Here is a 26,008-nt window from a genome sequence, read left to right as displayed (position 1 = left end):
AAACACACCCGTTGCGAACGGCGGTGGCGTCAGCGACGGTCGCTGGCATGATGAAGAAGGAGTTGGCCGACACGGCGTCCTGAAAGCGGTTGATATAGCGCAGGAAGTAGGGCAGGTTGAGGCACACGCGCAGCAGCTTCTCCGACCCGCCTGCCGTCAGAGGAGAGAAGCACGTTTAGCGTCTCACACGTCAAACACATTAGGCCACAGCTGACGGTGTGATGCAAAGAACACCTGTTATGTCTAAAGCAGTGGAGAACAAGATGGCTTGCACTTTTGTATACCGTATACCGTCTATGGAAGACCTCCAACCCCATCTTATCTCTGTATACTCTGAGGCAGTAAGTGTGACAATTGTGCAGTTGAATACTTAGTTATGGCGCTGTAAACATACAATATAGTTTGAATCGATCGAGAGAGAGAGAGAGAGAACAGAATAGTATAGTACAGCTACTGACCCAGTTCCTGTAAACTGGACACATTCTGGGAGATGAAGGCATTCTTCATCTTGGCCTGGAAGGTCTGATCTGCTGGTGTCTGGTCATCACACTCACTCTCAACCTTCACTCAGAACACAAAACAGAACCATGAGCAAACTCTCAACCTTCACTCAGAGCACAAACATCAGAATGTCAATGTCCACAGTGACATAAGTGCTGGTATTGTGGGTGGCTGAGGTAAATGTACATGTGTGTGTTTAATGTATTGTCTGTTATCCCAGAACAGAGAACTGTAGATAAACCATCTTAAAGGGTTGGTTTGGGGTTTTCTAACCATATCTATGTATTCTAATTACCAGCAGTGCTATTTTGGAATTTTGGAGTCTGTGCTGTCATTCAATTTCAGTCTGTCTAAAAAGCAACCAAATAAACTCCACATGACACTTAACAACCAACAATAAAGCGGTGGCAGTCAAAGCTCATTCTATTTGTAATACCATCACATAGTAATCAAATTAACATTACCTATTACTTTGTGGTAGAACTTATTTTTTTCTGTCGAAATACACATTAGATATGGTTAAAACAATCCTGTACCAATCCTTTAAAGTTTTGAATAACTCAAATATTGCCAAATGACCCTGGTCCATCTGTAGCCATTCAGGAGTGAAACTGGCTGGCAGATCATCGCCACATCTCTATCTCTTCTTCTTTGACCAACGGGTCACATAACTGTTATTAAATCAATCATTGTGAAACCAAAGTTCATAGCCACCAGCACAACAACGCAGCGAAGGTTGCATGCATTCTAAACACGTCAGAATTAAAAGAAAATCAAATGACCTGTGCATGTGTAGAGGGAGAGGCCAAGATGGTGAGGTCAGGGTTGAAAACAGAGGTCAACTGATTGAAGAAGTTCATCTGCACTTCTTTATGTCGGAGCTCAGGATTCACCGGGGAGGGCAACTCCTTCTGGTCCTCCACTGAAACACATGCACAGACGAAGAACACATTGACACAGATACACAGCATTATAACAGTCATTTAAGTGATGAGCAGTTATTCCACAGCCTATTTGCCATATTAAGTTTTATTAACGAAGAATTTTCCACACTTTAACAAACAAAAGAAAACACTTGTGTGGGGGGGGTTATAAATAATAACATTTGTATAAGTCACACAAACCTCATGAGGTTCAGGATTTTTCAATTTATAGTCAGATGGTTCCTTGCCTTGAAAGTACTCTATTGGCCAGGAGAAACTTGAATCTATGGTTCGGAGTTGTTTAAATAGCCACAACTAACTTCAGTTATCGCTAACAAAAAACAATGGGACCTGTAAAGAGTATAATGCCACTTTAAAATAGTAGAAGGAGAACTCACCATCTGAAAGCGTCTTGACAGTTTGGGGCAGTTTGGCAGACTTCATCATAGCGGTGAAAGTGATGATTTCTGTTCTGTCCAGTCGGCTGCAGCCTGTGCAGAGGCCCTTTATCAACAGGATCAGGTGTTTCTGGAGGGGAGGAGAAAAGGAAGACATGATGGCATGGGAGAATTGGCTAAATGAAAGACACTGACACTATGCTGGATGCAGCAGTATTTCCCAAACCATTCCTGGGGGATCTCAAGGGTATGCATATATTTTTTCCATTTTTTTCCCCTAGTTTTTTCCTTTAATATTGCACTCAACTTTTATATTTAATATTGCACTAAAAAGTCACTTGCCCTATCGAGCCCATGATTGACCAGGTTCACTTGCTCAATGTTTTTACAGGCTCCAGGCCAGTGGACCCCTGACCCTGGGGATTGGATTTGGCAACACAGGAAGCACTTCTCACCTGGGACACAGCACATGCTTCATCCGGGTTCTCCAGCCGCAGCAACGAGAATTCAATCAATACTTTACATGCTGCTGCTACCGACAGCAACTGATTTCTTGGGACTAGAAGTAAGGATAGCAAATGAAGGAGGATTAGATTTCACATGAACTGCCTCACATTTCTAAAAACACAAAACTGCACTATACATTGACTGATTATTTCATAATTAATTAATTTGAAGGGAGTGGCAGAATTATTGTACGTGGCAAGAATGGAGGAATTAGGCTACGCTTTTGCTGCCAAAACCATTTTCAAAAGAAACAACTTTCAAAGGAAAGAAAAAGGTACGTACTTTGCCCACATACAGTGGTGATGTAATGTGCGGAGAGGGCCACAAAGGACGAGTAGAATGGCTCATACTGTTTATCATGGTGGAGAATCTCAGATTCACTGCAATGAAAAGGTAAACGTCCATCAGAAAAAGTGGTCACACTATGCTTTTAAAGGAGGATTTCCCTTCGACAATGGTTTTCAGATCCATATCCCCCATATTTAGGTATTACAATTTGTTGGAATTACCATATTCCGAAAAAAACACCCTGAACCAACTGAATTTACAACGTCATTTCCAGTGAAGATGCTGAACAGATTTAGTGGTTACTGTAGATATAGCCTATGCACTGCACGGCCATCTTTACAGTGATAAAATAACGCACGTTTACGCACGCATAGATTTTAACACAATTTCTTCCAGAATTATGTAACCGTGGAAAGGAACTTGCTTCCAAACAATCTTTTCAGTTGGGAGATGCTTCAGACGCAAATTAAACACTTAGAAATGGACTGTAAGCCTAAAACTACACGCCTATGAAAACTATGAGTGAGATCCGATAAGAAAAGAGCAGAGGGGCAATTCCAAGGTAACAGAATGACGCTGGGACTCGTTATTTCACTTTCAAACAATGCAAATAAAAACCCTGGATAGCAAAGAGTAACAAACAATACAACACTGTGCGCAAGGTCTACTTCTTACAATTCCAACTGAAACTGAACATCATAACTGTGCTAAAAAAAAGTTTACTAACGGAATGAGCATAAAATCTCCCTGGGTTTTTTTATGCAACCACATTTCCTCAAAACTCCTAAACATCTACTCCAAATTAAGTTGAAATATGTCTGCAGAAGGAGTGGGGTGTTAGCGGTCATATGGTACCTTGAGTTTTAAAATCTCTCTTTTGGTTGTTGAGCTACAGTAAGTGAAGTGGATTTACATCCGGTAACACAATGATGGTAAAAGAATGACTGCATGGTTTCCCTCCAAAAATGCATCATTTTGAATGTCATTCTTCACATGATGATGTAGCCAAAATAGGGACACAAAGGTAGAAATATACAAGAGACACCCATTAAGGTAATAATGTATTATTTTAGGGCTGCAATGACTCCTTGAAGGAATGGAGGATGTTGATTGTGTAAATTCTGTCCCTGTGGAAGAACCCATTTGGAACCCATTTAAGTTCCATGTAGAACTCTTTGTATACAATAAGCGAATGCAGCCAATTCAATGTCATTCCGACACCGATTTGATTATTCTGCTACCAATTTGGTAATCGAATGACCAGTTGTAAACACTTATTAATTCATAAACACTACAAGTATTTGGTTAGGGTTTTGTTAACTTTCATATCTGACACTTATGTGGGTTCTTGGGAACAGAATGACCCCCCCCCAAATATGATATATGATATCTGATTTTGGTCACCGTGGATCCTTCATCACGGAACTGCCCAGACAGACATATGAACCGAAAAACTGTCTGAGGTTATCGATAGCAGTTGGATTAGTGAAAATACACATGAAAAAGTCAAACAATTCTGGAAATTCTCCTTTAACTTCGACTGCAAAGAGGATGCTGCAATCAAGATAGCTGATACAGCACAATGTACATCAAACTACAATGATAATGTATAGATACAACCAGTAGCAACTGAAACACATTGAGCCTATTCTCCAAAGGCAGTCCATCTTTCTGACTATTTTGGTAATAATACATGGGTGAGCAACGCCCAAAAATTACCTATAATTAGCCTAGTCAAATCTTCCCATAGTCGAAACTTCCTCAAGTCGAATCTTCCCCATGTCAATCACAAGTTCTGTTGGGCTAAGGGCTCTGCTCACCATTCATTTGAAAACATGCAAAAGTAGCTTATGGAAAACATGAACAGAGCTTAGGCTAGTTGTAAACACTCCATTCAAGTACGGCACGCTACTTGTCACAACTGTCAGATCTACAGTTCCACCCTGTTTAAGTCCCAGGTTGCACCATCGGTATGAATGGGTCAAAATTAGAAGCCCATTTACCGTGAACAGGGGTTATTCCTGGATGATTTGGTCTGAATTGGGCTTTAGGGGAACCATAACACTGCCATTGGGGAATGCATCAGGTAAGAGGGCAGGACATGGGAACTGACGATGTTCCTTACCCAGTGTACATAATGCCCTCTACACTATCAAGCCATGCTACTAAACAGGACATATGACTGTCTTCTATAAATGTAAAGTTGGACTAAGTGGAGACCATCTTCACAAAGACCCCATTCAGACGTTGACCAAAAATGTGGTTGTCATCAGATCATGAGTGAACAGATCTAGACCTGATGACAGATGTTTGCGGTCACACTTAAAATGATTTCCTTGAGCATTCTCCATTGTACCTTAATGTCCACACCTTCAATTGGATCTCATAGAATGTGGTCACAGAATGAATGACAAACCAAATAAAAACAAAGTTGCAGCAAATGAGTCGTTACATGAAGCAACCCACTAAACTAGTTAGTATTAACAAGCAACTAAAATGGTGTGCAGGTTGCACTGTGTAATGCCAGCCTTCAATAACACAGCTGAGTGCAGCTGTGCCAGCTGACAAATATAACTTGGAACACATCAAGTGACATTGTTTTGGAATGTATAACTAGCTAGTAACGGTTGTTGACATACAGCTAACGTTACTATATTAGCTCGCTACCAGAAACATACAAGATCAAGCATGCAGAAGCTATGACAACACCTTCGCAGTTATGAGGACCAAACGACAGCTTTCGTTTTCAATCTCTTGTAGCTGGCTAGCTAAATATCATAAACAGAATGCAATAACATTGGCTGTAGCTAGCTAGCCGAGCTAACATTACGTGGCTAATATATAGCCAAAGCAGCTCAAGTGGGGTGTCGGACTTGCGCTGATATGTCTAGCATGCATTGCTAGTAAGTCAACAAATGAGTTTGCATGTTTGACGCCGTTCCATGAAGATAGCTTACTCTACATGTACATTCCGTTCCAGCAATTAGACTGACCCACCTTACTACTAGACTGTCTGGCTAACTTGGACTGCTATATAGCTAGCTAGCAAGAAGTAGCTAGCTAACGTGCTAGCTTGAGCTAACGAGGTGATTTGCTTTGCAACTGATGTTTGCTAAGCTCAATGTGTATACTGTCCTGATCTCAGCTAGTTCCCGGTGTAAGACGAGATGACAGTCAGGAATTTGACATAACCAGCTAGCTAACAGATGCAGCTAGCTAGCTAGATCAGTTGATGTAACTGCTAGCTGAGGTTACACACAAACACACCCACCCTCTGATGATGAAGCATATTCTCCCTTGACATAACGTTAGCCTAAAGTTAACATACTCTACTGTAGCGATTTAGCAAGTTAGCTGCTAGCTCGCCAGCTAAATAGCTAGCTAGCTTGCTGACTGTCACTGATTAACGTTAGCCTTGCAGTGACTAGCATATATTTGATTGTCAACAGATATCCACAATCTAGAAATATACCTGTTAATTATGGATCCTATAAGTTGAGGTAGCTCTTTCGTCTCAAAAGCTGTGTACGAAGCTGATAAAAGCGGCCGTACAGCAGCAGTCCACTCAGGTTCTCCATCTCCTCCACTCGACGCCATCTTGAGATTCCGTGTTAAATCAGCGATACTTGATACAACCTCCCTTGAAAGGAAATGAGGTTAATCATCAGGTACCAAACAACAGGAAGTAGCGTCAGATAAATAAACCAGAGAGCAAGGAGTATCTGATATCTGTCCATAACCCACCACCTCTTTTTTTTTCTTTTTCTGCTCACCAGATTCCCTTAGCAATCAATGTGATAAACTAATAATCTAGTATTTGCCTAAACATTTATAAGTGTGAATTGTTTAATGTTAAAGAGATACTCTCAAAGAGACATTCTGCCATATTCCACACAAGGAAAAGGTAACATATCTTGGAATTGCCATAAAAAGAGGAAAGATGCTAATTGAAGGGGTACTTTACTGAAAAATAATTATCTAGTATATACCAGTCCCAAAATGTCATTATTTTCTGCATACAGTCATCCTACTGACCTCCTGGAAAAGTGAGATGATGATGCGTTTTGACACATTTTGACACAACATGCATCGTCATCTCTCTTTTCCAGGAAGTAAATATAAGCTTGTCATTAGGATATCTATGAGGTTTGAATCCAAAAAGTAATGATATTTTGGGACCATATCAATGGTGGACTGATGAGAAATACACAAAAACAAATTAGTACAGTATCCCTTTAAACTGCAATCCTATTGTTGAAACAACAAAAGAAAGTTGAACCAATAGTTCACATGGCTAAAACTGCCTTCTTCCACCTCAGGAATGTTGCCAGTCTCCGACCCTCCCTGTCCTTCAGTGATGCAGAGATCCTCATCCACGTGGTTGTTACCTTCAGGCTGAACTACTACAACAGTGTTGTATTTGAGTCCTCAACAGACTCCAACATGTTCAGAATTCAGCTGCTGCTTGCTCACTAGAAGCCACTCCAGAGACCACATCACTCCAGTCCTCCAAAACCTCCACTGGCTCCCAGTCTGATTTAGGATTAAGATTCACCTCATCACCTACAAAGCCCTCAACAACATGGCACCCTCCTACCTCTTTGACCTCCTCCTCCAGCACACTTACCCACAGTCTCTAGTCAACTGATGTCAACCTCCTTGACCCAATCACCAGGACTAAACAACGGACCTGGGGGGACCAGACTTTCTCCACTGCAGCCCTCACCCTTTGGAACACTCTCCCGAACCACATTAAAAAATCCAGCACGCTCTCCTCTTTCAAACAATCCCTCAAAACCCATCTTTTTAAACTTGCTTTTAATCTTTAACTATTTTTTTATTGTTGTTTTTACAGACTGTGCTTTTGTTGTACTTTATATTTATCTATTTTGTTCTCTCCATGGAATGTAGTGTCTGAGTACTGAGAAAAGCGCTATACAAAATAAATGCATTTAAACAAAATAAAACACATTTTGTTGTGTTATAGATTCAATTTAAAATGGATTAAATTAAAAGAATTTGCTAAAATGCAAAAATGTCATCAACAAATCATCTTGAATTGAGTCCATCTTAATGCAAGGATAATAATTCATGTAATTTTGGAATGAATATCTTTGTTTTTATAGGGTCTCTGATTTGCATAGGAATCAATTGCACACTGTGTGGATCAGGTTGTCATTACAAACTACCAAAAATAGAATAAAAATAAATAAAAATAAAACAGTCAGCAATCCCAAATAACACATTTCTGAAAAAAAAAAAAAATGTCAACACTCATATCAATAGTTATGCAATATTGCCTATATGCATGTCTCTATGGCTTTTTAATGCAAAAAAGACTTGGAAAAACCTTTTAAACAAATATAGGCAGTTAATGCTCTCATATAGAGTGCCGTAAACTAAAGTAATTGGACAGTGAAGCATTTGTTCTCCTTTTGGCTATACACTTCAAAAGTTTGGTTTTGAAATCAAACACTATGAGGTTAAAGTAGAGATTCTCAGCTTTCATTTGATGATATTTGTGTCCATTTGCATGCAATAACGGCTTGAAGTCTGTGGCCCATTGACCCCACCAGATGGAAGCCATACATGCCCAAACCATAATACCCCCTCCACCATATTTCACAGATGAGGTGGTATGCTGTGGATATTGAACAGTTCCTTTTTTCTCCACACTTTACTCTACTCACCATCAATCTGGTACATGTTAATCTTGGTCTCATCTGTCCATGAGACCTTTTTCCAGAACTCTGCAGGCTCTCTAGGGTACTTTTTCATCCTGTTTTTGTGGCTAACTAGTGGTTTGCACCTTGCAGTGTAGCCTCTGTAGTTCTGCTGGTGAAGTCTTCTGTAGATGGTAGTCCTACCTCCTGGAGAGTGTTCCTGATCTGCGGGACAGTTGTTTGAGTTTTTTTCTTAATCATGGTCAGCATTCTTCGGTCATCCACTGTAGAAGTCTTCCTTGGCCTGTGATTTCTGAGCTCATCATTGCTTTCTTTCCTTTTAATGTTCCAAACTGTTGATTTTGGTAGGTTTAAGGTTTTGGCTATTTTTCTGATTGTTTTTTTTCTGATATTTCAGCCTTATAATGGCTCCCCTGACTTTCATTGACGTCTCTTTGGTCCTCATGTTGACAGACACCAATAGCAGTCAAAGGCTAATGCAAAGCCTAGAATTAATATTAGACATTGAGAGCTGTCATGACTATGTGTGACCGAACACACCTGACGAACCAGAAATACCTGTCAAGACAATTGTCCCACTACTTTTGGGGGACTATGGATAAAAGGTACTGTAATTTCTGAATGGTGAAACCAATACATGTATGTACACATATACCATCAAATAAAAGCTGGAAATCTGTACTTTAACTGCATAGTAATGGTTTGATTTCAAATTCAAACTTTTGGAGTGTAGAGCCAAAAGAAAAAAACATGCTTCACTGTCCCATTACTTACGCAGGGCCCTGTATGTGTGAAAAAGAGATTCAGATTTTCGAGATTCAGAAGATTCAAGTTTTTATTCAGCTTTTGAGCCACAAAAAATAATTTACATGAAAGCCTATGCAAAGCATGAAAGTGTGATTACAGTCCTTAACGCTGATGTTGTGTATACGCAACATTTACACAACATTAGCATTTCAAGTGACTAGACCGCCAAATATGAATATTTTTCTTAGAAATGTAATCTTGCATCTCTGAGTATTTTTGCTGACCATGTGCATCCCTTCATGGCCACAATTTACCCATCTTCTAATGGCTACTTCCAGCATGATAATGCACCATGTCACAAAGCAAAAGTCGTCTCAAACTGGTTTCATGAACATGACAATGAGTTCAGTGTTCTTCAGTGGCCTTCCCAGTCACCGGATCTGAATCCAATAGAACACCTTTGGGATGTGGTAGAACGGGAGATTCACAGCTTGAAAGTGCACCTGAAAAATCTGCAGGAATTGCTTGATGCAATCATGTCATCATGGACCAGAATCTCTAAGGAATGTTTCCAACATCTTGTGGAATCAATGCCACGAAGAATTGAGGCTGTTTTGAAAGCAAAGGGAGGCCCTACCCAGTATTAGTATAGTGTTCCGAATAAAGTGCTCAGTGAATGTATATCAGGCATACCTCTATCCAAGGCTCCATCTTAACAAACTGAATACAGACTTCAATAAATAGTGATATTTTATTGAGGGTATTGACCATGGTGAAGGTGTTTAACAGAAATTAGAAGCATTTCCCATTTCTTCCAATTACAATTATTGGCCTTCTTCACCTGCAGTAAATCATACATCCTCTGGAGCATCAGACTATTATTTTTGCATTAAAGGGATAGTTCACTAAAAACTATTTTCTAGGCTTTTCCACACATTTTTACCCTAAAAAGACTTACAAATCTTTAATGTACAGCTTTACACTTTGTGTCTTCAGAATTATTGGTTAGCTAGTAGCTGCTGCAAGTTGCTAAGCAACCTAAACATGGATGACAAAAGGGAAGATAGGTAGAAAACTGAGTGAACTATCCCTTTACGGTTTTCAAGACAAATATCACACATTGAACACAACTTCCAGTGCATCAGACATACAAAAGAAAAACAATGTAGTTCTGAACAACCCATATAGGGCTCCGAAGCATGACCCCAGAATGTTGTTCGCTGAACTTATTTACAGTTCAAGCTGAAAAACCTCCATATATTTTTCCCATTAGGATTTTTTCAGATAACAGCTAATATAAGCATTGTGTAGGCTTACAGTTTCTTGTAAGTTTTCTTGTTATTTTATGGATTATCAAGTTTTGACTTGATACCAGAACCAAACGATTATTAATCTGAAAAGAAAACGTACAGGAAACTGTACGCCTTTTGTCGTCTTGAACCAGAAGTAAATTCACGGACTAGATTCTGACCCAATCACTTCTTATGCCTATAGACTTGTACATTGAAATCAATATTGTTCAAGTATAAAAGAAATATCAATTTTGCTTTAATTTCCTCAAAGTGGAGTTTATGCACAACAGTTCTGTCATATGGCTCATCTTGAAGTGCCCTTTCACACACTCAAACATCAACACATTCATGACCAAAATGAAGAAGAAAAAAAAAAGGGTCTTAGAAAATCGCTATAAATTAATTATTATTATGAATTCCTAATTAACAAAACAATTAACATGTTTATCACTTATGAATTTATCTTGTATGAGTTAGGCCTATAGGTTTCAGGATTTCACTATCAGAACAATTGCTATGACCTGTTAAAATTAAAGAAAAATTAAGCCTTTATGTCAGATCTCCTTCATTCAACATAAACAGTGTGACAAACCAATCCTCAAAATGACCATAAAATGTAGCGAAACAAATTAACCCAAAGGCTGTGGCTTTCTGGGCTGAGATTGGCCTCAGCTGGCTCATCTCCATGGACGGGGGTCACCCATGCATCGACGACGAGGTCAAAGTTGAAATTGACAGGCCATTGCGGAGGTTTCTACCTCCAGGCCCGGTTGAGCAATTTGACCTGTGCCAGGCGTTTGCTGATCATGGTGGCAAAGAACAGGCCAAAGAGTACACTGCTAATCAGCACATAGTCATAGTCATCCTTAAGTACATCAAACTGTTTGGAGGGATAGACTCGGGTTTGGTAGATGTCAAGACCGTATGCAACCACCTGTACAAAATCAAGAAATACATATTTTCATTAAGTCTTCATGAAAACATTGTGGTCTACAGAAATAAGCAGAAGTTAAGTCCAAACTATATCTGTTTGTAGATACTATAAGTGACTCACCAGACATGTGGACTCCAAGCCAGAAGGCGCAGTGTAAATTCCACGAACTCTCGATACAGTCTGATTGTAGTTGATGAACCACTCTGTGCGAATGGGCATCTCTGGGGCGTAGGGTATGAGGTTTTCCTCACTGAAAACAAAAGAGTATCTGCGTTTTATTCTCAAGAAATTTGTCAAAGTGATATGGGACCAGTATTCTGTAGTGTGTGTGTGTGTGTGTGTGTAGTGTGTAGTGTGTGTGTGTGTGTGTGTGTCCATTACTAACCGGCTCTGCTCAGTGACAACCTCTGGCCTCCGTGGGTCCAGAAACATCTTCGGTAAGGACAAAATGGCTCCGGATGGCATCCCCACTATGACAAAGCATACACATAGATACCATATACAGGTATACCACTTGATAAAGCAGGTGGTACCATTACACTTTTTATTATTACCGACTAAGAAAAGATTCCTCATCAAATTAACATGCCAGGTTGGAAAGGAATAGACACATTGGAGCAGACAGATTAATTGTTCATAATCATTCATTTACACTACTGCTATTGGGTAAATCATATCAAGTTGAATGAAATGAATTAATTCAAAAGGGTTATGGTGGTCGTTTTGGTGTGTGTGTGTGTACTATAACGACACTAGAAAGTGTTCCCATTAACGGTTTTGTAAATTATAACATAACAAATGTAAATAACAACTCCATGCAAATGCAAATACACTTTCACAATTGACAAGTGATCCGGTCGTTTGCACCACTGACCCAGGAGGTGGCGGCTGGTGATGCCCTTCTCAGTGAGGGTGGCCTCCAGGGTGGTGATGGGAGCAGGGAAGATGTAGGATTGCTGAAGCACCTGGGGCGGGTGGGGCCGGTCCAGCGAGCTGAACACTGTACTGTTGTAGAGCTCCATCCCCTCAAAGAGCTCCAGCACAGAGAACTCATTCCTCCGCGACTTTGTGTTCCAGTACTCATACTGAAGGAGGGAAAGAGACACACAGAGAGAGAGAGAGAGAGAGAGGATATTAAACAATAAACACATTGGAGGCAGCAGTTCACTGAAATCTAGTTTGGTTGTTGTTTGATTGTCGTTCGCTGCATTGTTGAGGAGCTAGATTGCCCTAAGCATTTCATTGCATCATCTACGACTGTACGTATACGATAAATAAACTTGGATTTGATTGAATTTGTTCATCATATAATCGTTTTCTACAACCTCAACCCCCTTGTATCTGAGATGCGGCCTCAGTGTTGTTAAAGTAAAAGCTTCAGTGAAGTCATGTTTGGTTTGCAGATCAACGTCATGGTGGAAACCACTGTCTGCAGTCTCTCTGCTACGTGGTTGTGCTTCACCACAGTAGCATAACAGATGATAAAAACGCTTCTATGAATGATCAATGCCATATTTTGAGTCTCGATTGTTTTGGATTTGAAGAGTGCGCTGGGTAAATTGCTAAAGCTTTGCCCCACCATTGCCGCAGCTTTAATGTACGCTTGGCTTGATCAGAGAACGGAACAAGCAAGGCCCTCAGCGGCTGAGTGGCTCTGGTTCATGTACTTACCACCACCCAGTTCTCAGAGTGGACAAAATGCACAGGCCCACGGGCTTTCCTCTGGACAGCCTCATGGATGATGCGACCAGTCACGCCATCTACCAGGAACATTCCCACAAAGCTGCGCTCCTGGTGCAAGTCTGTGCTTTCAGTCACCACCGCCAGCAGGTTAGGGTTCAAGTACTGTGGGTGAACACAGACAAACCGCATGGTTTGGGAAAGACCCAGAAGGTTTCCAGAATTTTGCAAGCCTAGTATTTAAATGCAACCAGTGTGTATTTACCTTATAGAGCACGCTTCGGTCTCCCATCACTCGACCCTGAGAGTGGACATGTTCGTTAGGCCTCTTCCCTTTGACCTCAACGATCCTCTGCACCTCGGTGGGAAGTACAACCTCCCAGATGAGCTCAGTGGACAGGTCCTGGCAACACAAAGTCTTCATGTCAAGCACACACCCATATAGATATATACACAAGATATACACAAGCACACACCCATATACACAAGAACATCCTTTTATTGCCACACAACCAAGGTTAATGGAGCTATAACTTGCCTTTCGTAATCTGAAGCCAGACAGTTTTCCCTGAGTGGAGTCCACAAGATAGAAATAAATGGTGGAGGCCATTTCTTGCAGCTGCTGCAGTACATTCTTGGTGGAGGGAAATGCAGTCACCTGGGAGAGAGAGGAGATGATGCTATATTCAAGGCTTTTTGGAGATATCACTGGAAATTGGACCCCATCCGTTTTCATGTAAAACTGCTTGTTAGTTTCTAAGTAAGTAGGACTTAAAAAGAGTCTTGGTCTTCTCAACTACAACTTAAGTAGGGCCTTGACAGTCATGGAATTTAGGTTGTCACTCGATCGTCATGCAAATAATCTTTATAACCGTCATAACAAAAACATTCTAACCTGTCATGTGTCTCCAGTGACGTTCCTCTTTACCAGAGTAGGTATAACTGAAAAACTAATATAGGCCTATAACTGAATAACTAATATAGGCCTTCACATCCACATTTTTAAATAGAAAATCTATGTATTTATTCAACAGAAAACAAGAACATCTGGCATAAAAGAAAGTGCACACATGAAACTGTGACATGTGAATGTGACAGTTAAAGGTGGACCTTTGGGAGGAGATGGATTAAGTTAGCAAAACAATTGTTCAAAATCATTACTTTACACTATTGGGTACGGTATATTTATATGAAAATAAAATAAGTGTATTAAAATGGTTATGACGGACGTTTTCTTTTTTTCACAGTCGTCCACATAGAAACGTGTAACCGACAGTCAAAGGCCTAAATTTGAGTATGTGGAAAATTATAGAAATTGTATTTTACAGTCATCTAGTTCCCTAAATACTTCCAACAGCAAGCCACATTCCTTGACCAACCTTGTACTGATCGTCGACAAGCAGCAGGACCTTGGCATAGTCCTGATCCATCAGAGGTAGCAGGAGCGACTGGAGGACTGGTCGAGGTAGAGCAGGCAGGGAGATGTGACTCTTTCTTCCAAAGATGGGATTGAAGACATGGAGGGTAGCAAGTCCTGAGTCCTACACAAACAATTAAAAGACGTTCATTTATGTTATTGAACGCTGAAAGCTCATTGAACAAGTTATTAATAGTGATTCTGAATTTGTTGGAATGTCACTTTAAAATGTTTATTTTAGACTGTTTCAAAAGTGTCGGGCACCTGCATGATCTATGAGACCTACCTAATTTTTAAATATGCCTTCAAAAATGATATTTTCATAGACATCATAGAAAAAAAAGAGGGGTGACACTGCCAGAGACTTTCAAAAACTGAGATGCAACAGCCTAGAGAATAGAGTGTGTTGTGAGTTGAATGCAATGGTATGTCGGAGGGCAGTGAAACGAGTGGATGCTCTTGCTCACTACATTATCTTTGATGAAAGTTGCTCTGTTTTTACTGGTGTGACATCATATCCCACAGTCTACCTTTAAGTAGGGTTGAAAATAATTCTCCTACCTTGTCCTTAATGAGCAACGTGCATTGTGGGGGATGAGGGAAGTGTGCAGTAGTCCTTTGCACCATCAATTTGAAGGCTGCATTGGGCTTGACATTCTCCAGGTAGTGCCTCCACAAAATGGTGCCTGACTTGCTGTCGATCCCAAAGAGCTAGATCAAAGAGAGGCAAATTATTCCTTTAGCAAAATACAGTGTTGTATCCATCGTATACAAAACAATCAATATTTGTGTGACCAACTGGGTTTGAACCCCAATAGTCCACAGAGCTAAAACCTGTACAGAGACAATACAGAGCATTTCGGCAACAGCGGTGGACAGTGCGCTGACTTAACAGTCGTACCTTGCCAGAGGCGGTGACCATGACCATCATCTTCTGCAGGTTGAACTCGTCTCTGGACAGGGTTTCGATGGTCACCTCATTCTTGACCTGGCTGCGGGGCTTCCTCGCATCGTAGAACAGCTTCCACAGGTGGGCCAGCCACGCCTGCAGCAGGATGAGCTGGGACGAGAGCCTCTTCAACACCATGGGGAACAGGCCGTCTACACACACACACACACACACACTTTGTGGCTATATTCTGCATGTCATGTGTGGTTGCATAGACCCATCTTTTCAAAATGTCAGCATATAATTATTAATTATACAACATTGAAGGAATTCATGGCACATTTACGATGACACCAAGTCGTTTTATAAAACGAGCACATCGTATACTCTTTAAGGCAAATCAAACAGCTGATAGTTATGCAAGACTAGTACTGTAACATCACTCAGTGATATTAAGTTGGACCTCCTTTCATTGAACCTCTCATCATTCTTTGATTGCTATAGTAGTTGGAATCCTGATATATCAGGACTGGCCATATCTGAAGCAGTCGACATTGATCTCTCAAGACATTACCAGGTCAGCCACCAAAACAGCTTCTAATCCACACCAGGGTTGGTTTTTTAAAACAAATTGTCAATGGAGAAGAAGAATGTGTCAGGATTCCAACAAGCTAAAGCAATCCAAGATGGTTGAAACTGTGGTGACTTAGAGCCTCTACCTGTCACAGGGAACACGTGAAAAGCGGCATATTTTTAAATGGGACCAATTCGATCTCTCTACCTTGCACAGTGGACAGAGTCCTCAGGCTAATGCAAGATATGCTTTGTGTACATTTTATTAGGACAGTGGTACCAAACATCTGATGCGTGCGGCTATTGCAGGTGATCAACACATTCCAGTCATTAATAGACCGGAGAGCCCCAAAAAAAAGCAACACTTTGGTGAAGGAAGACTCAAATCATGTCGGCGCCATTGAAAACAAACAATGGAAAGGAAGGCACAGTGCCCAGTATGATCCTAGGCTTAGACGCCAGAACTTTGAGAACACATTATTCTTGCAACACAGTACAAAATAAAAATAGGCAAAGGTAGGAGAAAGAGAGCACTTGACATTACCTTGAATGGCTGGATCCGAGTGCAGCAATTAGAAAGAGCAAATGAAAAACAAAGAGACAGCGAAAAGTGAAGCCAAAGCCAACAGCAGACAATTACAGTCGAGGAGACTGGAGGAAAGACAGGGAGTCTCATGCGTGTGAGGCAAACAACACAAAAAAACATGAACAAATACTTTCAATAAACCAAAAGGTAATAGGTTAAAAATCAAATACATTATAGATTTGAAAGGAATGATTAAGCATAACAATGTTATCCCTTGAGTGAACTCCATTACCAGCCTTCTTGCCAAATTCTCCCTCAAGCTCAGCTTGGGTCCCTGTGAGTGGCAGGTCCACCATTTCCATGGTAACCACCTCAGCCAGGGCCTCTTCTCTCATCCACACCACACGGCCTGTTAATAAAATAAATAAAATAAAATAAAATAAAGTGTTGCAACCTCCATCTACTCAATGTAACTTTATCAACTCAAACGGAACTATAGTTACAGGAATTAACGTTAGGAATTTAATCAAAGTAGCCCATAGTATTTACCTTTGATCTATGCCATGTCAACATTGCTTCAGCTTCCCTTTACCTCAAAATACTTTTAAATAAATAATTACTTTTACTTTTATACTACAAAGCCTACCAGGGACTTCATTTTGCCTCTGCTAACAACCCACTACTTTGGCACTGTTGGTTATGCTGGCTTCCTGAAACTTTGCTGAGGGATAATACCAAAGTAGCACACGTCAACTAAACTTTGCTGAAGCAAAATGGAGTCCCAGAAGTACTAGTTGAATAGCCTAGCTAAAGGGCGACTCGAAGTCCGAAGTACTCCGTATGTGACTTCAGAATCCAAGGAGGCCCTTTGATGTTGTCAGCATGGTGAGTCGATAATGTGCTGTTCCCTACGCTGGTTGGTGTGCCCCCTGTATTGTTTATCTTGTATCTTTTTTATTTTAACGAACCATGAGGTATATTTGTTTTTTAAGAACAGCTCCACTTTTTGCTCCAACGAAAGGAGCAAGAAATTAGATGCTTCGCCCAAATGCAAATACAAAGTATGTGAGAACCAATTAATGTACTCGCTCAGAAACCGTCTCGAAGGGACCGCTAACATGGGAGTTCATTAGAGTGAGGAAAGGAAGGTTCCACTGTGTGCAGCACTCGCTGTGCCACATGGGTGCAGCTTCAGCTAGCTACTAGTTAGCTACTAGTTGAAATGCAGAAAGGTTAAAAAGTGTACCTGGCTGCTGAATGAAGGTGATGGCGTGGTCCTCTGTCTGGACTAGGACCCTGTAGCCTACAGAGTCATCCTTCTTCAGGAAGGCATGGACATACAGCTGTGGAGCAAAACAAAAGACGTGTTGGTGGAGTGCAAAGCGGCTAGCTTTTAAGAGAATGTTCTACAAAGAAGAATGCTTTTTAAATTTCAAAATAAGATAAGCTCAGTGCTAGCACTGTCTCCAAATATATCCACAATATTTAAACTTGAATTAGTTTCATTATTTTAAACTAATCATTGAATACTCATTATTACAATCTTTAATAATATTTCACAACGATTTTTATTTTGATAAAGGTGCTCTGTGCTGATCATTGGCCATAATTATTTGACGTGTTGATAATCTCCTGAGTGCGTTGGCAAAATAACATTATTATTTTATTATTATTATTAATAATCTTACAGACAATTGACTGCACTCACCTTCTCTGGTTTTCCAACATTAGGATCCAACTGGAAGACTACTGTGGTATCGAGCAGCCTGCGACCTGAGTCAGCACTGTAGATATTAATATTGCAAGCCTGGGAGAGGAAACAGAGGGAGGGTTCACATGCCAAAGGGACACCACTATACAAAAAGTAACTATGTAACAATAGTACTTAAAAAGACTCTGAGCAATACAATCTTAAAGGTGCAGTACAACCTCAGTTTTTGCCCAGTGAGGCCCTACCACTTCTGTTTGTAAACAGACAGGTAGGTACAGTATAGGCAAATGTAACATTATTGTATTTATATGTTAACTCCTCACCTCTCTTTTGGTTTTAAGGGCAGTTATCAAAGAATTCAAATAACTTCACATTTGCTGATACCCACCCATGTTTTCAAACATACATTTCAGGGTCTCACTGTGGCCAGAAATAGACATTAAGGAGTACCCCTTTGAACAATATGATACTATGTGATTACTCACGGTTTCATTTTTGGGTGTCATGACAGCAGCAACAGTCTTCTCCCCTGTAGTTGCAAATGACACCAGGCAGCTCTAAAAAATGGATACCAATTTCAGTTACTCAGTCCTCACATAACCATTGTTCTTTCAACCAATAACATGAGCTCTAGAGCTGAATTCAGATTCGCTACCCTTCTCCCCAACGTATGCTCTTGTTCACTCTCCCTTCATGAGACAATCCTGCGGTTATGTTTCTTTTTTTTTCTTCTTTTTTTAACATCATATTCTCCCTTTCAGCTTTGAATGTTGCAACAATTTTCACAGTCAAAATGTAATTCAAAATTCTAATCCAACAAACCTGACAGCACTTTTATTTAGGAAACTATTTAGGTGAACTATCAACTATAAGGGTCACATTTGTATGGAATCTTTGCGGGCCTCACAATGGAACAAGTTGAGAGCCCATGTTATACGGTGATCAACAAACGTGTGTTATTCGATCAAAGAAGCACATTCTATGTGTGAACAGGTGGAAGGTTGAACAGAGTTCCATACAGGATGGAAGTCTCGGAGTGTGACGATGACGCCGTCATCGCTGAGCTGCAGCAGGATGTGATGGTCGGGGGCGAGCTGGAGGAAGAACTCTGAGAGTGGGGGGCGCGCCGGGTTGGGCTGGGTGGAGACAAGGATGGGTTGGAAGCCTGGAGCGACCTCAAGATCAAGAGACTGGGGAGAGTGAGAAAGGGAGGGGAAAGAGAGAGAGGGGAAAGAGCACAAAAACTGTCATTTTGCAGGCCTTTGTCCAAACGCTGACATACATGATTCAATGTGTACAAATCAAACCTTTCCTCCCGCGAGGTGTGGAATCAAAGTAACGCCATAGAACGTTGGGCTGGTAGATAGATAGGTTACCTGCAAAAGGACCTGGTTCATGGGTGCCTGTTCCTCTGCCAGCAGGGGAAGGGTGTAGAGGGACAGAGTGACGGGGTCCACACACATCAGCACCCCCTGACCCACCACCACGCAGCTGGCCTGCACATCGGACAGCCATGGCGCTTCAACTGACCTCTGAGGATGAGAACATTCAAAGCTATTGCTTAAGGAACGTGCGACACCACAACATTCCGACAGACAAAGGCATTTTTCAGTGCACAGTACCACTCAAAAGTTTGGATACACCTTCTCATTCAAGGGTTTTTCTTTATTTTTTATTATTTTCTACATTGTAGATTAATATTGAAAACATCAAAACTATGAAGGAACACATATGGAATTATGTAGTAAACAAAAAAGTGTTAAACAAACCAGAATAAGTTTTATATTTAAGATTCTTCAAAGTAGCCACCTTTTGCTTTGATGACAGCTTTGCACACTCTTGGCAAGGTGTGTCCAAACTTTTGACTGGTACTGTATATATCTGATTGATTTAGGCTAGTTATTTTCAGCTGCCTCTGGTTAGCTTAACAGGCTAGAAAATATTTCAACGTTTATCCTTACAACATATCCAAACATTTAGGTGAAACCTCGATCTAACTACTATTCCAACATCATTCTGGAAGATCTTTAGCCAATTAGCAAGATGCCACTGAGTTCTTGAAAAATACCTGTTTCATGATCTCTCCGTCCTCAATGCTGTACGCTACAATTGCAAGGTGGGAATTCGGAACCACTCCTAATACATAGACCTCCCCCTCTCCCTCAGAATAGACAGCCTGGTACTGCACCGAATCACTGTGGGCCAAAAGACGTACAATCAGAAAATGTATAGTCAGACTATAGCTTAATGGCTTAGCTTAATGAATAGAGTGGAGGTTCAATAGACGACTGTCACTCCGTGGATCCCGGTCACCGTGGGCCTACCTGTCAGGGAGATTCTCCACCCATTTCTGATGGCCGTTGGAAAGGTAGTGGAGAGAGATGGCGGCTTTCTTAAGCACAGCCACGTACCTCACGGAGTCCTGCAGTCCCACTAAACATGCTGACTGGAAACTGAAATGAAGACATTGTCAGCAGCAAGTCATGTCAAAAAATCAAGAATTGTTCATCAACTGTTTCAGCTTCAAATTGCGGAAAGCAGTTGCTCACCTGCCAGTGTCCAGCACCATCTCCCAGTTCAGACCTCCAATGTTAGTTTCCCAGGAACGCAGCAGGCGACCATTTCCAATAACCATTACAGCATCTAGAGGTGATCATTTTAGATATTCACATTATATCAAAAAGACAGGCAAGTTAAAACGAAGATAGAAATTCGATGAACACGCCTACAAAATGTTTTATTTTCACCTTGCCCATGTACCAGAAGTGTGTCTATGCTTGCCTCTGGCCCAGTCTTGTCCACGTGTCGCCAATCTGTACAAAAAATGGAAAACAAATGTATTATTTGGAGATCATTCGAATGTTGCCCTGAACAGGGCATTAGGAAGCCATTACAACCATGCAGCCTAACTTTGGAGAACGGTGCACAAGAGAGTAGGATTTTGTAAAGCTACTGTATAAGAAAGGCAGATTACGCAAGATTACAATGATAAATTACTCTTAATTGGAACTGCAAGACAAGAATAAATCAGTAGAGCAATTGATCTCACATGGTTGCCATGTGAAATCTGTTTCATACTAGACAAGTGTTATTTTTCATTGTCTGGGTTCTCTAATTCTGCCCCATATGAAGAAACTTGGGAGGTGTTCAGGGTAAGCAAAAGCAGGAAATCTACAGTAGCTCTTAAATGTATTGTGCAACAATTAAACAAAAAAACATGTTGGAATCTGTATGAACTATGGATTTATCAAAAATAATTGAGAATAAATGATTATTATAAAAATAAATGTTGTATTACCCTTGTGGGCTTGCTCAGAAAAGGCTATATATGTGGTCCTCTGTGGCTCAGTTGGTAGAGCATGGCACTAACAATGCTTAGGTTGTGGGTTTGATTCCTGCTGGGACCATATATACTGAAATGTATGCACTCACTGCAATGTAAGTCGCTTTGGATAAAAGCGGCAGCTAAATGGCATATTATTATTATTATTATTATTATAAGGCAGGCGGTGATGTTAGTATTGTTAATAATCAGACCAGTGACCATGAGAGAAAAATGTATGCTTGTGGCCTGGGGTCTAACGGTTGGTGCCACTGTCTACTGTTCCACATTTTGATGAAAGGTGAGGAATTTGCATCACTGATTCAGAGAGCTGTCATTTACTTTACAGATATGTTCTTCATATTAAATAAAATATTACAAACCGCATAGTTCTCTGAAAGTGTGACTTGAGAATCAGCTCTAAGGCTCACGTTAAATCAATAAGGCTACTTGGTCAGCAGTGATACCACAATGAACTCTGATGAAATGTGCTTTGAGTATCAACAAAAACCGTAAAAAAAATACTTACAAATATCTCCAGTCCTGGAATTGAAAGAGGCAAAGATATTCTGCTCAGTTGCAAGGAGCAGCTTTTTAGATGATTGCGATTGCGTGTCAAAATGGGCAAAACGCACCTTGCCCACGTATTGCTGTCTCCTGCAAATAACAAGCGTAACAATTAATTAATAGAAAATAAATGATGGACAGCACTCTAGTTTCAAATCATATGACACTTAGGCTACGGCCCGGATGCGTTTCGATGTGTGCCTTCTGATATGCATAGGATGAAATGTTGCAGACACTTTGAAAGCCAGACTTTGAGCAGAGTAGATCCGACCAGGTCCAAATGGTTTTACGTAGTGCTTTCATATGAACTAATGGAGCTCTAGTCCTGTTAGCCAAAACCGTATGGGGGGTGGCCATGTCTGGGCTAAATGCTAATGCAGCTCTAGCCCTGACAGAGCTAAACCCGTATGGAGGGTAGCCATGTCAGGGCTAATGCTAATGGTGCTCGGGCTAGCTGCCTCCATTCAACCCTTGAAGCTGGATTGTAAAAATCAACTTGAACGTCGGATACATACCAATCAAACTTTCCAACTTGATCTTCAAATACAGCCAATGCTATGGAAAATAAATAACAGAAGATAACGAATAGAGATAATAGGTTAGCCATCTTAGTAGCTGCAGTGACCTGCACCTGCGTTCGGTTGTGCTAGTAACTTCCGGGTTGTGTGAAGTCTTCTTCAGCTGATTTCCGTCAGGCTAGACGCTCTGTCGCCGTCGCGTTCAGTCGGGTGTAGTTTGGGACTGCTGATCTCCTGCGATAGTGATGGGGGGGCTGCTGGTATAATAGGACACTACCAACTTGCAGCTTTCCAAACACAGACTCTGTGAGAGGTGTACACATTCTCCGTACAAATTCAGTCCGTTCAGTGAAAATTCAGGTTCAGTGAAAGTTGTCAGTTTGATCCTGGTACCAGCCACACAGCCCCCCCTAAGTTAAAAGGCAGCTCTGTCGGATAAAATCAATGTTTTATCAAAAATCTACTTATATATTGCCAACAGAAAAAATAACATGTTTAAAAGGTCATATATAGAATGTTACATGGATAGATAGGATGGGCCAGGGGTAGTTCAGTGGAGTGGGTAGAGTTTGTTTGGTTAACCGGATAAGAGTTTTTGGAGTTACAAAAAGCTTAATAGTTTTAAAAGTTTAATGGGTATCAGAAAGCTGGGGTTGGTGATAATTGATGTATCATTTTCTGTGTAGTTGAAAGAAAGTGAGATAGGTTGCTTGGTTGGATGGATGAATGAATAGATGAAAGAGAGGATCGATAGGTGAGAAAGGGGAGGTATAGAAAGATCAAAACAATTAACAGGTTAATCAGTATGGGTTATGAGTGAAGCCATAGTGACTGGTGAAAGGAAGAAAGGATGATGCTAGGTAGTTGAAAGGTTAGAAAGATAGAAGGTTGGAAAGATAGAAGGTTAGACAGATAGTATGTTAGAAGGTCATAGATAGATAGATAGATAGACAGACAGACAGACAGACAGACAGACAGACAGACAGACAGATAGATAGATAGATAGATAGATAGATAGATAGATAGATAGATAGATAGATAGATAGATAGATAGATAGATAGATAGATAGATAAATAGATTCAGTGGAGTGGGTATAGGGTTGGTTGGTTGAGTGGTTGAGAGTAGTAGAGTTGATTGGTTTAGTGGTTCAGAGTGGTTTCAGTGGGGCTGAACTGGTAGCCAAGAGAGGGCATTGTTGTGTAATCATTCTAAGAATGTGTTCTGCAGGTCTCCTGTTGTTTTTATTCAAGAGTTGTGAAAGTTCCATAGCAGTTGCAGTCACAATGGAGCTCTCAGGATGTTGGCCTAAATCAACATTCCACCATGTTAACCAGATGAGAGGTTTTGGAGTCACAAAAAGCTTAATAGTTTAAAAAGTTATCATTTTCAGTTTCTGGCACATTTTACAGTTGAAATGGTGTGAATATCTTGAAAGGTGTAAGAGAATAGCAAGCCAACCCTATTATAATAATAAGTATGTTGAAGAACAATAGTTAGACGAAGCAAGCCCACCTAATTATCTATCCAACGTTACCTAACAGCTTTCCAGTTATCTGTATCCAATTATAGCGATTTCAAATAAATAAATCATTTGGTAGCTAAAAGTGGTTCATTTACTGAAGTAAAAATAATAGAGGGTGCTTCTGTGGAAGAACTTACAGACATTGTTGAAATCTACTCTGACTGCTTTCTTCATAAAAAATAAAAAAAGAAGACAAGAAACGGCCATGGACCAGAGTAGGGTCATCCCAAGGTTAGGGTTAGGGTTTAGAATAGGGTCGTCCCAAGGTTAGGGTTAGGGTTTAGAATAGGGTCGTCCCAAGGTTAGGGTTAGGGTTTAGAGTAGGGTCGTCCCAAGGTTAGGGTTAGGGTTTAGAGTAAGGTCATCCCAAGGATCCCACTTAGCATCTACCCTTAGGCAGAGAGTAGGAGTTGCTTCCCCTATATGGTTGCATCCCATTTCTCCGCACTTTTCCACTCTTCCACCAATTTTCCACGTTTTGCACTTGTGTACTCCCACACATGGATCAGAGGAAAAGTACATGCAGTAGGCTGCTATAGGCTAAAGAGCAGACCAATAGGACATAGAATAAAAATAGGCTCTTTGTATTGGACAAAGAAATAGGGCATAAAGGACAAACATGGAGGAAAGAAGTGAGTCTTAGTTAATGGAGGAAATAAAGAAGTCAAGGCAGAATTTGAAATGTTTCAGAAGCAAGTACCCTGAGTGTCCCCAAACCAATGTTTTACGGGGATTGAAAAGGTCAAATGAAAGGTTTCTGCCACAAAAGTGTTAGCAACCCATGGGTGTCATCTATAAGCTAAACATCTACAAACTCATTAATGGTTAGATAACAAGGTTCAGGTGAAGTGGGACAACAACACATTTTATTGAGAAAACATATTTTACACCTTCATCTGCAATGGTATTTTACTTAACCTGAAGGCACACAAAGGGGGCTTGTAGTGTTTTAGATGATTTGTCTACAAAAGACTATTATCAACTTGTTTCAGCTTAAAAATGTAAATAAGACCTACATTGAATGACAGAACTTGACTCATTTTGATGCGCGATTTACCAAAATAATTGCCCACTTTATCCCAACTAAGGCCTACTCATAGACCCTACGCCTAGCCTATACAGTAGATCATCGGGTTCATTTGCCCCATGAAACATACAGAAAATATAGTAACAGTAACAGCATACAGTATGGCTGGGAGGGCTTATTTCAGCACCTCCTGAGTGGAAAGCTAATCGATACCGAGTCCGACATGTCGGTGATTCAGCACCCAGCCGTGGACAGCGACCGACCGACAGACGCTGGAGGAGGATCTGAAATTGGCGGCGAAAATGAAGGGACTTTGTTTTGTGTGACACTTTATTGCACTTTAAAACCTTTTCTGATGTTTAGATAAACACAATAAAAACATAGTCACCTCGTAGCCTATGTAGTAGACCTATCCTTAGAAAACAGTAGCCTAGATAACTTTGTGGAGGAAATTCTCCTTTCTTCCTCATAAATTCGGATGGGTATCGAACTCCAAAATTCAGTGAATGAAGACATGAATTGTATAAATCTAATAACAATGATTAATAATAAGTTTTAATACAAGCTTGCAGGACTACAATAGTGTCTCTCTCTAAGAGGTAACCAGAGTAAGTCAAAGAACAAAGAAAAGGGCGCAGTACTTATAGAGAGAAAGTTTCCTATACATTCCATTCCATTATATGGCCAGGCCATATGTCTCTTTCTTGGCCTGTTGTCCAGTTCCTCAACATTCTGACCTCATGACTTAACTGGGGGTATCCAGAGGTCCCCCTATGTCTCCCCCCCGCACCCAACCACACAGGAATGTCTCCCAGACTACCCTTGGTTGTGCATACATATTACTCTGCATTGTGTTCTTTAATGTATGCAACTATAGTTATGCAAAATGATTAATAAATGCAATTATACTTAGACAAAATGATTTGCCTTCCACAGCTTTTACATCGCATGCAGTGTTTAGTGTTAATTTTATTCCGTAGG

At 40.6% G+C, this 26,008-nt stretch overlaps 2 protein-coding genes across 6 annotated transcripts in view; both read right to left on the bottom strand.

The window, feature by feature from the left end:
• Positions 1–6,214, bottom strand: part of ubr4 (ubiquitin protein ligase E3 component n-recognin 4) — a gene marked incomplete at its 5' end in the record, with an annotated part of 56,564 nt that extends 50,350 nt beyond the window's left edge. For all 5 annotated transcript variants that reach the window (XM_083675118.1, XM_083675120.1, XM_083675121.1 and 2 more), the window contains 7 exons: positions 9–150; positions 459–561; positions 1,284–1,423; positions 1,823–1,952; positions 2,278–2,381; positions 2,612–2,709; positions 6,090–6,214. In XM_083675118.1, coding sequence (XP_083531244.1) covers positions 9–150; positions 459–561; positions 1,284–1,423; positions 1,823–1,952; positions 2,278–2,381; positions 2,612–2,709; positions 6,090–6,214 — 842 coding nt within the window. The remainder of the gene's footprint in view (positions 1–8; positions 151–458; positions 562–1,283; positions 1,424–1,822; positions 1,953–2,277; positions 2,382–2,611; positions 2,710–6,089) is intronic.
• A 3,571-nt stretch (positions 6,215–9,785) lies between these two features.
• On the bottom strand, positions 9,786–22,613 carry emc1 (ER membrane protein complex subunit 1). The gene is made up of 22 exons (XM_083675626.1): positions 22,475–22,613; positions 21,922–22,049; positions 20,818–20,883; positions 20,620–20,713; positions 20,395–20,523; positions 20,139–20,265; positions 19,447–19,602; positions 19,090–19,260; positions 18,556–18,627; positions 18,068–18,166; positions 17,606–17,702; positions 16,652–16,768; positions 15,273–15,472; positions 14,933–15,082; positions 14,334–14,495; positions 13,493–13,612; positions 13,220–13,357; positions 12,946–13,119; positions 12,149–12,359; positions 11,660–11,744; positions 11,395–11,524; positions 9,786–11,274 (listed from the first exon to the last, which is right to left on the bottom strand). The coding sequence occupies exons 1-22, from the start codon at positions 22,564–22,566 to the stop codon at positions 11,095–11,097; spliced, it is 2,898 nt and encodes a 965-aa protein (XP_083531752.1). The 5' UTR covers positions 22,567–22,613; the 3' UTR covers positions 9,786–11,094.
• Positions 22,614–26,008: the final 3,395 nt, after the last annotated feature.

This window comes from Argentina silus, assembly GCF_951799395.1.
Source record: "Argentina silus genome assembly, chromosome: 8".
Lineage (NCBI taxonomy): Eukaryota > Metazoa > Chordata > Actinopteri > Argentiniformes > Argentinidae > Argentina > Argentina silus.
The sequence above is the reverse complement of the archived record's forward strand: the minus strand, read 5'-3'. Positions and strand labels throughout refer to the sequence as shown.

Coding starts and splice junctions, on each gene's coding strand:
- emc1 (XM_083675626.1), bottom strand. CDS start 22,566: ATGGCTAACCTATTATCTCTATTCGTTATCTTCTGTTATTTATTTTCC. Junction 19,603..20,138: donor ACGGAGAGATCATGAAACAG/GTATTTTTCAAG, acceptor TCTCATCCTCAG/AGGTCAGTTGAAGCGCCATG. Junction 13,120..13,219: donor ACCGAAGCGTGCTCTATAAG/GTAAATACACAC, acceptor GTTCACCCACAG/TACTTGAACCCTAACCTGCT.